The sequence below is a fragment of the Sorex fumeus genome, unplaced genomic scaffold (assembly GCF_029834395.1).
Source record: "Sorex fumeus unplaced genomic scaffold, SorFum_2.1 ptg000015l, whole genome shotgun sequence".
Lineage (NCBI taxonomy): Eukaryota > Metazoa > Chordata > Mammalia > Eulipotyphla > Soricidae > Sorex > Sorex fumeus.
In genome coordinates this window covers 8,446,617-8,461,879 of record NW_026606072.1, presented here as the reverse complement: position 1 = coordinate 8,461,879, position 15,263 = coordinate 8,446,617, and the positions used below count along the sequence as shown (strand labels likewise).

Below are 15,263 nucleotides of genomic sequence, written 5' to 3'. Positions count from 1 at the left end.
GGAGAGCATTGGGACCATATTTCGGTCTCCAATATCTCCAATAATTTGTTGAAAGCATTAAAGCCAAGAAATCCTATTTTTAATTTTTTAAATAAGAAAATAGAATTGAATCAGGGAGAAAGTCTGTTCCTGAAGGAAGACCAAGATTCAGACCAAGGAAACTATGAAAATACATCTGTTAAAATAAGGAAAGAGGCAGAGAAGACTTTGCTTTGCTGCTGTCAGTTGGACATTCCAATCAACTGTCCCCCTGGCAGACATTCTGCTCCACTGAGCATGCTCAGTTTGTGTGACTGACTTACCTAGTAGAACAATCAACAAGATCACCATAAAGGCTTTACCAACATCAGGCCAGTAAAGTAACCACTGAAAACCAGTCCCAGTTTTGTGATCAATGGACCCAAGTCTAGGCAGAGCATCCCCATTGGTCTACAAAAATAGTCTGAATCCAGTCTCTAATTTCTTCCTTCTCATATACACTGGTCTCCATTAAAGGGACAATATTCAGTGCGATGCAGCCATTTTGTTCATCAGCAAGTGTCCAGAAGCAAGAAAATGTCGTAGTGGTAAAGCCCATCATCATCCTCAACAGCAGCCCATTGCTGAAAGTTTCCAGATCACCGTGCAGATCAGGAGGAGTCAGTACTAAGACCTTCATGTAAACTGTATATGTGAAACGTGAGAACCTGCTTCTTCAATATCATAGCCTTACAGTTCCTGATACCTAGGTGCTGTCTCTTAGAGACCCTGCAACAGCCAAGCTATGGCTCAGAACATAGAGGAACCCCCAGGTAACTACCATTAGATGTAAAGGATTTGGGTGTTTGGTGTCTGTGTGTCTCATATGCATATGAGAGACAATGCATGTAACTATGGGATCCTTGTACCCCTAAAACATATGAAAAGTATGTTAAAATAAGATTATTTTTTTCTCTACTCTCTTATTATTCCAAAAATAACAAAATCACAGTAATCATAAAAATCAGTTTTTAGACTGATTGGGAGATGATTGCGTCTTACCTTTTTGAAAATGTGTAATCTTCCTGAGAAGAGAGTGATTATGACACAAAGAAAGACAGATTTCTGTTTAAAAGCACATACTAGAAGAGTTCTTTGAAAATATTTTCCCCCAGTTCCAAGTATGATTGCCTTTCAAAAATTACTAAATGCCATGGTTTCTTATTTGAAGACATGTGAAAAGTCACTGCCTCCAAAAGTATCCATCCATAAGATAGAAAAGGGACCAGTATGATAATAATGGTTGGAAATGATATGCTAGAAAAGAACTAAGTGTTGAAAGTAGGTGAAGAGACATACATGACAACCTTTCAGCATCTATATTGCAAACTACAGTGCCCAAAAGGAAAGACAGACAGACAGACAGAGAGAGAGAGAGAGAGAGAGAGAGAAGAAAGAAGAAAACTGCCTACCATAGGGGCAGGCTGGGGTGGTGGTAGTGAGTGATGTGAGGGAAACTGGAGACACTAGTGTTAGTAAATATACACTGGTGGAGGGATGGGTGTTGGAACACTGTATGACTGAAACCGAATCATCAACAGTTTTGTAAGGGTCTATCTCACAATGATTCAATTTAAAAAATCTATTTAAAAAAAGTACCTCCCGGGGCTGGAGTGATAGCACAGTGGGTAGGGCATTTGCCTTGCACGGGGTCAACCCGGGTTCAATTCCCAGCATCCTATATGGTCCCCTGAGCACCACCAGGAGTAATTCCTGAGTGCAAAGCCAGGAGTAACCCCTGAGCATCGCTGGGTGTGACCAAAAAAAAGCAAAAAAAAAGTATCTTTCCTACCAATTTGTCATGTGATCTAGAATTGCTCAATGACTTTGATTCTATTTGAGTTTTTGTTTGGGGAGGATGGTTGTATTTTCCCCCAAAAATTGTGTTCCAGTACACAATTCTGCAAAGGGCAAGTCAAAAAAAAAAGTGTATACCCTTATCAGAAAAGAGCCAGTTTCCATGAGCATGGACTAGAGCAGTCACCTGACAAGACCAGGGAGTTAAACATATGGAAGAAGAAAATGAGAGGGTAGAGTGGAATTAACAAGTGAAATCCACACTTTGGCCTTCTAGGTCTTGAGTCATATAAAAAGAATTCAGTTCATGGAACCTGAGAGCTGAAAAATGCTAAAAAGGATCTATAGGGCAATGCCTACATGACTGATGAAATCAGTAGGAACCAGTCATCTTTTATCTGTCTCTCAATAAAAAAAAAGCTACTGAGCATCTGCGATAACTAATTAAGTACATGAAATATGAGTAAGACACAATCCCTGTCATCAGAGAGCTAGTTTAAGGAAGAGAGAGAGACAAGGGAGAGGAGAGAGAGAGAAGGAGAGAGGGAAAGGAAAGAAGAGAGAAAAAATTTAGAGAGAGAAAAAAAAGAAAAACCATCTTGTAACTTTCTTAGCAAATTAAAGAAAGGTATGTTGGCACAAACTTAATTTTTTTTGTATGTGGTCATTTTAGAGACTTTTGGAGATATTAACCTCACCCTTGGCATGCTGAACAAGGAAGATAATGTTAGCAAGGTAGGACAAATGAAAAATCTCATTTCCATTTACTTTTTCTAGTTTACTTGTTACATTTCATAGACATCTTTCATTGCCTCAAGTCCCACATTTTTTCTGGCTTCCTAGGCAGCATTCTTCTTTTTCAATCAAGAAAAATAAAGTACTTAAATGGAGGTAATTATGATGTTTAAACAATGATATTTAGTATCTGTAAATCAGAGTACCCAGTTCTAGAAGCTATCCTTTCCATAATCTGATAAAAGAAAATGCAGGGCAGGAGAGATACTACAATGGATAAAGCACTTGTCTTGCATGCACCTCACCCAGATTCTCTCCCCCCCAACCCCCACACTATTTATGTTTCCCCAAGCCTCTCCAAGAGTAATCCCTGAGCAGTGTCAGCAGTAAGACCTAAGATCAGCTAGGTGTGGAAAAAATAAAGAAGAAAAAAACAAAAGAAATAAAGCAAAAACAAGAACAAAAATCAAGAACATGCAGTAGAGGCAGATGAGAGGCTTATAACCTAGGGCTAAGCCTTCTGTATAATTTTAGGACTCTGATGCAAAGCCAGAAAGATCTCCTCTACACATCTGCAATGATATTTCACAATTTGAAATACTGTCCTTTTGGTATTTGAAGGCATTTCAGGCTTTATTAACCTTTCACGAAATAACATTAGCTACTCTTCACTGAACGCTTATCTAGGAAGTAAAGACTAATACTTTCCAAACAATAGTACATGGCATTATGTTCACTTCATATAACTTTATGAGGTTAGAAGCATCACTATTTCCATTTAACAACTAATAAAAGTGAAGCATAGGAAAGTTACATGGTTTTCCTAAAATAGCAGAGCTGTTTAGTTTCAGGATACTTAACAAAATATCTTCACAACTAAGCAATATATCTCCAATATATCATTGGGACTTTATTTGACTCCTTTCATTTTATACTCAGATTTCAGTTTAAATTCTTATATGTTCACAGGAAGACATTTATAGTCATCTCATTTCCATTATTCAGACTACTGACATCTTGGATGATGCAATTGTCCAGCGTTTGATTTGTTCTTCTTCTAAGGACATGAGAAATAACAACGTAAGTGTGATTCTTGATAATGAATCAGCAAGGGGACATTTTTTAATGAATCAATTAGACCATGTAGATAAACATAAGCTTTTCCCATATTGTTGACAGAATAACAATTCACTTTTATTTGTTCTTTATGATAACTTGGATAGTCATATCACCAATTATGTATCAGGCAATAGATCTAATGTACCCATAAACCTGAGTGTTCTCAATTACTCCTTTACAGATAAGGAAACTTAGGCAAAGATAAGAAAGATGTTAGAGGTAATATCATTCAGTCCACTTTTAGATACAGAAGTTGGTGATGGTCGGAGATATTTTTGTTGTTGGGGCCACACCCAGAGGTGCTCAGGTCTTACTCCTGGCTCTCTACTCAGGGATCACTCCTGATAGTGCTTGAGGAACTATACATGGTGCCAATGACTGAACCCAGGTGAGCTACACGGCAAGGCAAGCACCTTTCCTATTATACTATCTCACCAGCCCAAGATTTTTCAAGTATAAAAAATTATCTATTAACAATACCCTATTTTCTGACTCCCAAGATTAATTCTCATTTCTTCATGTGCACATTTTACAATGCATGCCAGATTTTATGTCTAAAATATTATTTACAGAAATCGTTTCTGTCATAGAATAAGGTTATTTTTATCTAGAAATCATTTTACTTGTTTCTGCCAATAACATTGACAATCTATGCTTGATTTCAGAAGTTAAGAGCTTTAGAAAATTCACAGAGACAATTTGAACTTTAATCTTAATGCAATTCTCTGGGGATCTTAACCACAGAGACAAGAAGTTTTGCCAGTGGTTGGACCTCAATTCTGAACCAAAACAGGGTTTTGTCATTGGTTGAATGCTGCAAGGTAGCCTCCAATTTAGATCTCAACTCAGCAGTTCATTACATTATAGATTGGAATCCCTTCTATGTTTTTATTAGTATACTCTTAGTATCTAGCTCTTTTTATTTTTCTCAGCAGGAAAATTGGTCAACTTTACCTAGTTCACTATTACCAAGAGCATAAGTCACCCGAACTATCTTCATTATTATAATTAGATGAGGACAATGATGACGCCAAAGTTGTGACTTGTCAGTGCCATTTTCCTTTTGTTATCTAATTCATATGACATAAACATGAAGCAAGAATCCTGCATGTTCAAAGTGCCAGATCGATTATCCAGAGAACAGGTGTAACCTCAAATTTGTAAGAAATATATTAAAACTTGGTTTTAGGGGCCAGAGAGACAGTACAGAGGTAAAGGAGTGTCTTGGAAGCAGCCAGCCCTGGTTTAACCCCCAGCACTGTAAACGGCACCCTGAACATCACTAGGAGTGACTCTGACCATGAATAAAACCAGGAGTAAGCCCTGGTAGCACTACCAGATGTGATCCTCAAAATAACATTTCTTTTAAAAACAAAGCACTTGGTCTTGAAATGTATTGAAATCCCCTCTACTCTTTCACCCTGGAGCTAGGTTGCAGCAACCTACTCACCTCAAACCCCAAGCTGAAGGAATTTACACAACCTACAGAGGCCATTTCTCATCTGGAGACTCACTCTGGTCTTCTTTTTTCTCCTCAGATCGTCAGAGAAATCAGAATGCTAGCTGGGGAAGTTTTGGTGTCTCTTGCAGCACATGATTTCAACTCTGTAATGTATGAAGTACAAAATAACTTCAGGATCCTAGAGCTACCAAATGAATTCACTGTACTGGCTCTAGCGGAGCTGGCAACCAGCTATGGTAAAGGGGAAGTGTTTTCCACATTAACTTGCAAAAACATCTGCCCCTAATTGTCAGTAAGCAAACGGGAACAAAGGCCAAAAGGAGACCATATCTACATTCTGCTGTAGTCAGACAGGTTTTGAGAGGATTGTGTGCACTTTTTCATGAGCAGAGATGAATCTGCTGACCCACCATTTGTCCATGCTGCTTTGAAAGTGACTGGACTCTTTCACTTTCACCTGGATTTGTATTTGCAAAAGTTCTGCCGCTCTCAGAGAGCCCAGCAAGTTACTAAGAGTATCCTGCCCGCATGGTAAAGCCTGGCAAGCTACCCGTGACGTATTGATATGCCAAAAACAGTAACAAGTCTCAAGAAGGAGATGTTACTGGTGCCTGCTCAAGCAAATCAATGAACAACGGGAGGGCAGTGCTACAGTGCTACCCTTTCTACAAGTCATTCTATATACCACCAAGTACTTACATGAATACAGTGTTTCTTAGATTGTTTCTACCCCACTTTAGCGTATTAATTGAGCACCTATGACCTGGGTTAGAACGAGCATACTGAAAGTTATAGTGATAGAGATGGATGCTAAAAAAATAATAAGCAGTCAAGAAAATGGTTGCTACTTAACAGTAGGTAGAGGTGGCTCTATCATTAGTACTGTAACATTTTCTTTTTTAAAAAAAATTAATTACTATAAATTCCAAAGTTACAAAGATACTTTTTTATTTAGTCTCAGGAACATATTGTTTCAACACCAATCCCTTTACCAATGCCCACTACCCAACTTTTTTAGTAAAGCAAAATAATTTTATTGAAGTAAATTATGTAAAGACAAGATTGGGCGCGTTTAGGGTGGTATGGCCATAGACAAATTATGTAAAGGACTGGAACAATAGCACAGTGGGTAGGGCATTTGCCTTGCAAGTGGCCGACCCGGGCAACCCGGGTTCGATTCCTCCGCCCCTCTCAGAGAGCCCAGCAAGCTACCAAGAATATCTCACTCGCAGGGCAAAGCCTGGCAAGCTCTCTGTGATGTATTTGATATGCCAAACAGTAACAACAATTCTCACAATGGAGACGTTACGGGGCCTGCTCTAGCAAATCGATGAACAATGGGAGGATAGTGTTATAATTATGTAAAGAAGTATGGGGGTGGGCTGGAGAAACATGACTTTCTCCTGATTAGAAAAAAAAAGTCAGAGGCTTTTTTTGAGAGAATATTATATACAGTATCTCTAAATTATCTTGACCTGGAGTTCTTTGTATACATTTAAGTTAACTTAAGTGTTGAATCCTGTCTTAAGCTACTCACTACTTGATTTTTGTTAGTTTGTTTGGGGGTCATACCCAGCAAAGCTCAGAGATTACTACTGGCTCTGCACTCAGGAATTATTCCTGGTGGTGACCAGGGAACCACATGGGAATGCCAGGAATCAAACCCAAATTGACCTTGTTCAAGGTAAACATCCTACCTGCTGTACTATCACTCTGGCCTTTATTCTTGAACTACTTTTCACAGTGAAATCCGAAGGGAAACATCTTTCTACTCTGTCTCCTTTACTTTCCACTCTACCTGGAAAGCTTGTCTTGTGGTTTGCATGAGGGAGGAGGAGATACAGAACTCCCCAAGTGAGAAGGTAATGCCTTTCTCTTGTCCCTTTGCTTCAGTATCTCAGAGTATTCCCTTCATGATGATGACACTGCTCACCATGCAAACCATGCTCAGGCTTGCTGAGGAGGAAAAAATGAAAGAAGCTTTCTGTATTGGTGTGTATGTCCATGTTTTTGTCTTTACTAAGATCAGATTAAGCATTGGGCCAACGTCTGATTAATTTTCTATTACCAATAATTGAGTGCCCAGAGCAAGAAGAGTCCTTTGTCAGTAGTTATTTCTCTTGCTCACAGAAATTGTATGAAGTGTAGCTACTGTTTACTTTCATTCTAAATGAAATGTGAGGGTCACAGAAATTAAGTACTTTGCCCCAGAAGATTGGAATGATGGCACAGAGGGAACGATACCACAGTGGTGGAGCTATAGCAGAGTGGGTTGGGCATTTGCCTTGCATGTGGCTGATCTAGGTTCGATTCCTCTGTACCTCTCAGAGAGCCTGGCAAACTACTGAGAGTATCCCACCTGCATGGCAGAGCCTGGCAGGTTCCCCATGGCATATTTGATATGCCAAAAACAGTAACAAGTCTCACAATGGAAACGTTACTGGTGCTCGCTTGAGCAAATCAATGAACAAGGGAGGTCAGTGGACAGTGGACAGTGCCCCAGAAGATGATGATGTAAGGTATAGAGGTGATGGTTTTGTCCAAATCTATTTGACTATACAATGCTGTCTGTAGTCCCCATTTCCATTATGCTTTTTCTTTAATTTTATTACCTTCCACTGCAATTATGCAACGATGAGAGGTTACCAGTAATTAAGAGTAAGCTAAATATTGACATTTCTTGATAATACAACATTGTAATAGTGATAGGTAAACAATCTAGTTAAAATACAAAAAAATTTCAAAACAGAAAAACTAAAATATCATAAATCTCCCCAGTCCCAAACTAAAAATATTTATATGCAAGCTAAGATTCTACAAAGAACTTGCCTTGGGATTCCTAAGAAAAGGCATATATATAGCACAATGAGAGACTCCTTGATGAGTTTAGAGTCCTCAACTACTGTCTTATTAAACACAGAGCCATCAGGTGACTCTGCCCATCTCTCAGTCTATTTCAAGTCTACATATGTCAGATGACATGATTTCTATGATCCCTTCCAACTTCAAAGTCCCAACACTGTAATTTAAAATACTGTTATAATTTTGAATATTTGCAATAATGTAGAGTTCATGTTGTCAGGAATATCTTATCTATCAAACTGTCTTCTTTTGCCTACTTCCCCATGTTATAATTTCAATGAAGGCAATTTTTGTAATGCATAGTATATACTATGTGCCTGGGTACTGCCTTGAGAATTTAATATTTTTGCTTCATTTAACTTTCACTGTAACCTCACTAAGTAGATAATATTTTACTTCAATTTAACAAGGAAAATTTTAAGGTTTCAAAAGATCAAACATTTGCTTACAGTCATACTGCTAACTTGGAGCAGGGACCATCTGACTCAAGGACTTAAGGAACTATATCATTCTAGTCCACTTTTCAATACTCTATAGTTTTCCTGCTTGATCTTGAAGACAACATTGTGTTCCTCCAAATAAACTTTGATGCCTTTAATGCATTTCAGTCTCCAACCAAGAAGGAAAATGGTGATAAAATTAGAAATCATCCAGGCAATGAATGAGACTTGTCTGTCTTTGTTTTATAAAGCCATATAAATACCCTTAGGTACTAAAGAAACTCTTGACTGAACACTGCTAAAGAAAATGAATAAAATTAATAGCCATCCTTCCACCCATCCTTCCACAAATCAGCAGACCTGGTGTTTATTGCCTTAGAAACTTTCAATGGACAACACATCTCTTCTCTCAGATTGCTTATAGGTCAAAATAAGACAGAGACACACATACAAAACTATAGAACAAAATTCTTATAAGTTTATGGAAAAGTTTGATTGGAGTATTGGGATGTAAATGAGTCAATAAACAGTGAGCCTGTATTTTTTTCAAGTATCATTTGCAAGTGAAATACACTGGAGTGAACTATGAATGTTCTTTATCATCTAAAGAAACTTGAGTGCTGAAGGAAAAAGTAATGTTTCATGTATTTGTTGCAAAAATACAAATCAAAGTAGCACAAATAAAATCTTTGAAAGTACAGGAATATGTTAATTTTATTGAGAGACACATGGAAAAATATGCAAATCAGTGGCTAGAGTAGTAATACCATGGATAGAGCACTTGTCTTGCAGGCAACTGACCCAGATTTGATCTCCAGCACCCAATATAGCTACCCAAGCCTTCCAAGATTAATCCCTTAGTTCAAAGTCAGGAATATGAACTGAGTATCACCGGATATAACCTGAAAAAAAAATCAAAAGAATAATATACAAACTGGAACTTGATAAGTTGTCACTAAATAAACTTAACCATTTGACCATTGCACAAGGAGTGAGACATAGCTAACAGTCAGGGTCCTTATCATCTTTTCTCCCAGCTATCACATTCTCTGTGCTCTATAAGGGTCACCATAAGTCTAACTTCTACCTTAAATTAAGGGGTTGTTTTGTTTTGTTGTGGGGTTTTTTTTTGGAGGGGAGTTGGCTCTTTGGGTCACACCCAGTGATGCTCAGGGTTTGCTCCTGGCTCTGCACTCAGGAATTACTCCTGATGGTGCTTGAAGGACCACATGGGATGTTGGGAATCGAACCTGGGTCGGCCGTGTGCAAGGTGAACTTCCTACCAGCTGTGCTATCACTCCAGCCCCATTTTTTCTACTATGAGATGCATAATTGCTGCTTTATATAGTTAGAGTACATTTCCATTACTGTATTCTATCATATGTTACATGTTATAATTTTTTCAGCTTACATCTTGGAAGGTAAGGTAAAGGCCCTCCCGTTGATCATCGATTTGCTCGAGCGGGCCCAGTAACGTCTCCATTGGAGACTTTGTTGTTACTGTGTCTGGCATATCGAATACTCTCGGTAGCTTGCCGGGCTCTCCGAGAGGGGCGGAGGAATCGAACTCCGGTCGGCCATGTTGGCTGCGTGCAAGGCAAATGCCCTACTGCTTTACCTTTTACCTTACCTTACATCTTGGAAGATATGTTAGCCGATATATGTTTTCAATTGTTTTGTTTGTTGGATTTTTGAGGGTTTGGGGGGAAGGAAACAATTGGCTGTGCTCAGGACTTACTCCAGTTAGGGCTCAGAAGACTATGTGGTTCTAAAAATTGAACCCAGGTCTGCTGTGTGTGGAAGGCAAGCACCCTACCTGCTTTACTCTAATTCCAGCCCATATTTAATAGTACTTAAAAAGGTAATATGAATCTTCCTATACTAGTTTTTTGTGTATATGCTTATCTAACGACCCTCTAGAATTAGAATCTCTAAGTCATAGAAAACTTTTATTCAAATTTGGTATATAACATCAAATGTTCATTCAAAGTATTTGCATTAACTCATACTCTGATCAGCAATATGTGAAAATATGAGCATATCTCTCTCTACTCAGCACTTGATCCTGTCTTAAATTTTATCTATTCATGAAAGTTAATTGTTATAATTTTAGTATATATTTCACTAAAGTGGTTGAACATTTTATATACTTTTTTAGCATAATGGCAATACTATGTATAAACAATTACATATTGTTAGTAATGTTTTCTTCTCACATTATTTTATGGTCCTCAATTTTTTATTTTTCTCACCTGCGATTGTCCTAAAATGCAGCCCTTGAGAAGTTCAGCAAAGCCATTTATAAGTATGTCAACCACTGGAAAGATTTCCCCTATCCCAGATTGGATGCCAACAGACTGTCTGATAAGATCTTCATGCTGTTCCGGTATATAATGGAGAGGTGGGCCCCCACAGACTCTCGCATTCAAGTGAGTAGGACCCTTATCCTTCTCAGGCTAGTTTCTCCTCTATAGTGGTTGAATTTCCTCTTCTCTTTTTGACATCATTCTGTGGTTCCAGTTTGTTTCTATATTTTGTTTTGAAAATATTACAAATTTTAGCATGCTGGATGGTTAAATCATTAGCTAACGTGGAAATTATTAAAAATTTCCTCTAGAAAATTTTAGTTCAATACAATTGAGAAACCACACAAATTTGATAAACGCTTTCTGACTTCTTCAGAAAGAGTTAGGAAAGTGATCGGAAGGTATGCAAAGCACCAAGAAGCACAAAGAGAGAAGCACTTGACTCCTGTGGTGATTGCTTCAAAGGCTATGGCATTGGAATTGTGCTCACAGCCCATAAAATTATTCACGACAGAGAAAGTGCATTCCCAAGGAGAGAATAAAACCTCCCGAGCATAGGTTAGAGATGTAATAACATGCACACTGAAATGAATCCGACATGAAAAGGTAAAAAGGAGAGAAAGAAAGATAACGCAAAGGTAGTTTTTGATACATAATGAAGAACATTAAGATTTACAGAGGGATTTGGACTTTTTTTTTCTTAAGAAATAAAAAATATTTAGGGGGTTTTAACAAGGATTATAGTGCCAGAAAATCATTCTAAGATTGATGTTAAAAATAAATGTGTATAGAAATAGATTAAGATGAAACTATCAATAATTAGGACACTAAATTTTCCAGTGACTTAACTTGAACATGTTAAATTTTAATTAAAAGGTGAAAGTTGGAAAAAAATAGCTAGTCCATCGGCAGAGCTGTAGAGATGAAGCCCCATATACTTTTCTAAAAGTGAGAAATTGCTGTGATTATTCATTCATTCACACATTCACTTACTCTAAAAATATTGATTGTTCCTGTTATGTACTGGCTACCTTGTCAGAGAGTGAGCAGTGTGATAAAAGAGGAGTTTATAGAATGTGCAAGAGGTCCTGAGTCAGGAAAACATTTGGAGTGTGTAAGATGAGGAAATCATCCTCTTATTCACCAATACCCTGAGATCTATTCTCTATTACTTGATTTTTAGCTCTCGCTAAATAAGTGGGGGAGTGGGAGTGGGTAAGAGTAGTGGAATAATATTTCAGTTAAATATATTGGCACATGTCAGTTATGTTGGGCTTTATGGTTTAAGACTTAAAATACATATACACATTATTTTCTGTGTTTTGGGGAACCATTTAATCTTTTCAAACAGGAAATGATTAAGTCTCTTTAGGATTAAAAAAAAGTAGAGTTATTTGGCTAAAAATAGGGTGGTTGAACAAATTAGAAACAGAATGTGCAACAGGTTTGAATACTTTTGAAGTACTGAAAGACTTTTTTTTTCATTTTTATCTGGAGATATGGAGATGGAAAATAGTCTAGTGGAGACACAAGTAAAGTAAAGTAAAGTAAAGTAAAGGCCCTCCCGTTGATCATCAATTTGCTCGAGCAGGCCCAGTAACGTCTCCATTGGAGACTTTGTTGTTACTGTGTCTGGCATATCGAATACGTCACGGGGAGCTTGCCAGGCTCTACCGTGCGGGCGAGATACTCTCGGTAGCTTGCTGGGCTCTCCGAGAGGGGCGGAGGAATTGAACTGGAGTCGACCATGTTGGCTGCATGCAAGGCAAACGCCCTACCGCTGTATGACAGGGATCAGTAAATGCTGTATAATAGCAATTTGCATTGAACTGTACCTCTGAATAAAGGAGGGTATTAATCTGGGAGACTAAGAAAAACTCCAAATGATGCAACAGACCAAATCTAGGCAAGAGGGTCGATTTAGGAAAAGGAAGAAGAAGTAGAAAGATATATCAAAGTGAAAGGGGGAATATTTTCTCCAAAAACCCAGCTCCCGGAAGAGAGCAGTGCAGAGTCTCCTGCCTCTCGCCTGGCTGTCCTCGCCGAGGCCCCTTGGAGGGGAGTGGGTTGAATTTTCCTCCCCACCCTGACCAGGGCTCTGGCAGCCGAAGACCTCCAGAACCAGCCACCACCGTGCTGAGACCACTCTCCACACACATGAAGGTACTGGCAGAGGAACAAAGCCACGCAGGTCCCGGAGCCGAGATCTCCAAGCCTACTCGGATCGGATCGGGGCTGAGCATCCTCCACCCAGATCCTCCAAATTCCAGTAGGCGGGGGTCACACCCACCAACTGGCCCCCTGGCGCCGTGTAATCCCATTAACGCCCAAGACTCAGAGACTATAAAACCCAGCTCCTGGAAGCACACGGCTGCATTCGAGGCAGTGTGACATCTTATCATCTCATTCCTACTTTGGACAACTGGCAGGCTACCGAATGTAACCTGCCCACAGGGCAGAGTCTGGCAAACTCCCCGTGGCGTACCCAATATGCCAAATACCAGTAACAATGAAGGGTCTCGTTCTCCTAACTCTGAAAGAGCCTTGAATATGGCACTTTTAAAAAAAAAATCTCAGGGCTAGAACAAAGGAGACATTACTGGGGCCTGCTCGAGGCAATCGACGAATAACAGGATGGTTGTGATTGTGATTGTGATACTTTTGATGAAAATTACACTGGTCCAGCCCTTATAGGAAAGAGTGTGGGAGTCAACCAAGCACAACCCTAGCAGCAATGCAATCTGTGATTCCTGGTCCTGCAAGAAATTCCCGGTCAAACCAGAGCTAGATTATAAGCACTGAAACTAAAAGGTGAACCCTCTGACAAGCACCACAAAAAAAAAAAAAAACAGAAGGGAGCAATGTGGTCAGAAGTACAACCCCCGAGTAAGCATTTCTTAATTCGAAGTAGTGATTGAAGGTGTTAAATTTTATTGGACAGGTAGGGGGTGGGGAGTAATTTAACATTCTTGTCATCTTGAGAAATGTACAAAATGCATAATAAGGAGTTTTAGAAATAGTATTTGTGTCTCTACAGACTTTAGCCATCATTAAGGCTCATGGCCCTGCGGTGAGTCTCCTGCTACATCGAGAAGATTTGTGTGAATATGCCCTGAGCCAGATACCCTGGGTCCTGAACCAGTATAAGGACAAAGAAATCGATTTCCACATAACTCAGGTAAGAATCACTTCTTAGGGGATCAGATTCCAAGAGTGATTGAACTCTCCTGCAAGATATTAAATTTTCTAGAAATTAAAGTACTTGTGTGACTCGAGTGGGCCCAGTAACATCTCCATTGGAGATTTTGTTGTTACTGTGTTTGGCATATCGAATACGTCATGGGGAGCTTGCCGGGCTCTGCCGTGCGGGCGAGATACTCTCGGTAGCTTGCCGGGCTCTCCGAGAGGGGCGGAGGAATCGAACTCGGGTCGGCCATGTTGGCTGCATGCAAGGCAAACACCCTACCGCTGTAGTAAAATATATCTCAGAATATATGAGGTGGAGAACAAGCTTCATAGTGGGAACTCCAGGATGATATTAATATTTACTTTTTTTTATAGATTTGTGGTCATATCCACAAGTGCTCGGGGCTTACTCCTGGCTCTGCACTCCAGGATCACTCCTGGAGACATTTTGGAGTTAATTTTGGGTGCTGGGGGTTGAACCCATATTACCCGCATGCAAGACAAGTACCTACTATACTATCTTTCTCACTCTAGGGATTTTTCTCTTTTTGGGTCACACCTGGCGATGCACAGGAGATACTCCTGGTTCATGCACTCAGGAATTACTCCTGGCGGTGCTCGGGGGACCATATGGGATGCTGGGAATCGAACCTAGTTCGGCTGCACACAAGGCAAACACCCTACCCGCTGTGCCATTGCTCCAGCACCCTAGGGATTTTTTACATATACTTTAATCTGTTAAAGCATTCTGTAAAGTAGAGGGACCAGAATACTAGAGAAAGCTCGTAACTTCAGGATGTTTATGTGATTGTTTTCCTTATGTAACATAGTTTTTTGTTCTTATATATCATTTGCTGCTGCCTTATAGGAGGTGGCAACCTTTGAAATCTTTCATTCTATTGACCTTTGAAATCTTTCATTCTAGAGTCTAAGACAAATATTAACTGCTGTTGTCCTTTATGGTATTGTCCTTCCAAAGCTCTTGCTAAGACTCATCTTTACCAGTTTATTCAATCAGGTAAGAAAACCATGTTATCAAATCTGATTGTTTCATTCTCACAAGTTTTCTGTTTGTAGTATAAACCCTCTGGTTTGTTTTTCTCATTCAGATCTGCAAAGTTCAAGAGCCTCCAGTCAGGGAAAATGAAATAGAAGCATCAAGCTGTTTCCTCATTCTAGGTAAAACCCAGCATCCAGAGGAGTTTTATTAAAAATACGATCAGTGATGGTGATGGTGGGTATACAAACTATCACAATAGGTCCATTTGCACAAAACATTCAGGCACAAAATGTTTCTTTAATTCAAATGTTCAGTGTCTGACCTGATCATCATTCCTT

General features: G+C 39.3%; 1 protein-coding gene across 1 annotated transcript in view; it reads left to right on the top strand.

The window, feature by feature from the left end:
* The first annotated feature begins 512 nt into the window (after positions 1-512).
* MROH2B (maestro heat like repeat family member 2B) overlaps positions 513-15,263 on the top strand; it is an 89,135-nt gene continuing 74,384 nt past the window's right edge. Inside the window, exons 1-9 of the mRNA XM_056112021.1 lie at positions 513-642; positions 2,489-2,550; positions 3,520-3,630; positions 5,208-5,367; positions 7,025-7,123; positions 10,708-10,862; positions 13,777-13,917; positions 14,851-14,943; positions 15,035-15,104. Coding sequence (XP_055967996.1) covers positions 513-642; positions 2,489-2,550; positions 3,520-3,630; positions 5,208-5,367; positions 7,025-7,123; positions 10,708-10,862; positions 13,777-13,917; positions 14,851-14,943; positions 15,035-15,104 — 1,021 coding nt within the window. The remainder of the gene's footprint in view (positions 643-2,488; positions 2,551-3,519; positions 3,631-5,207; positions 5,368-7,024; positions 7,124-10,707; positions 10,863-13,776; positions 13,918-14,850; positions 14,944-15,034; positions 15,105-15,263) is intronic.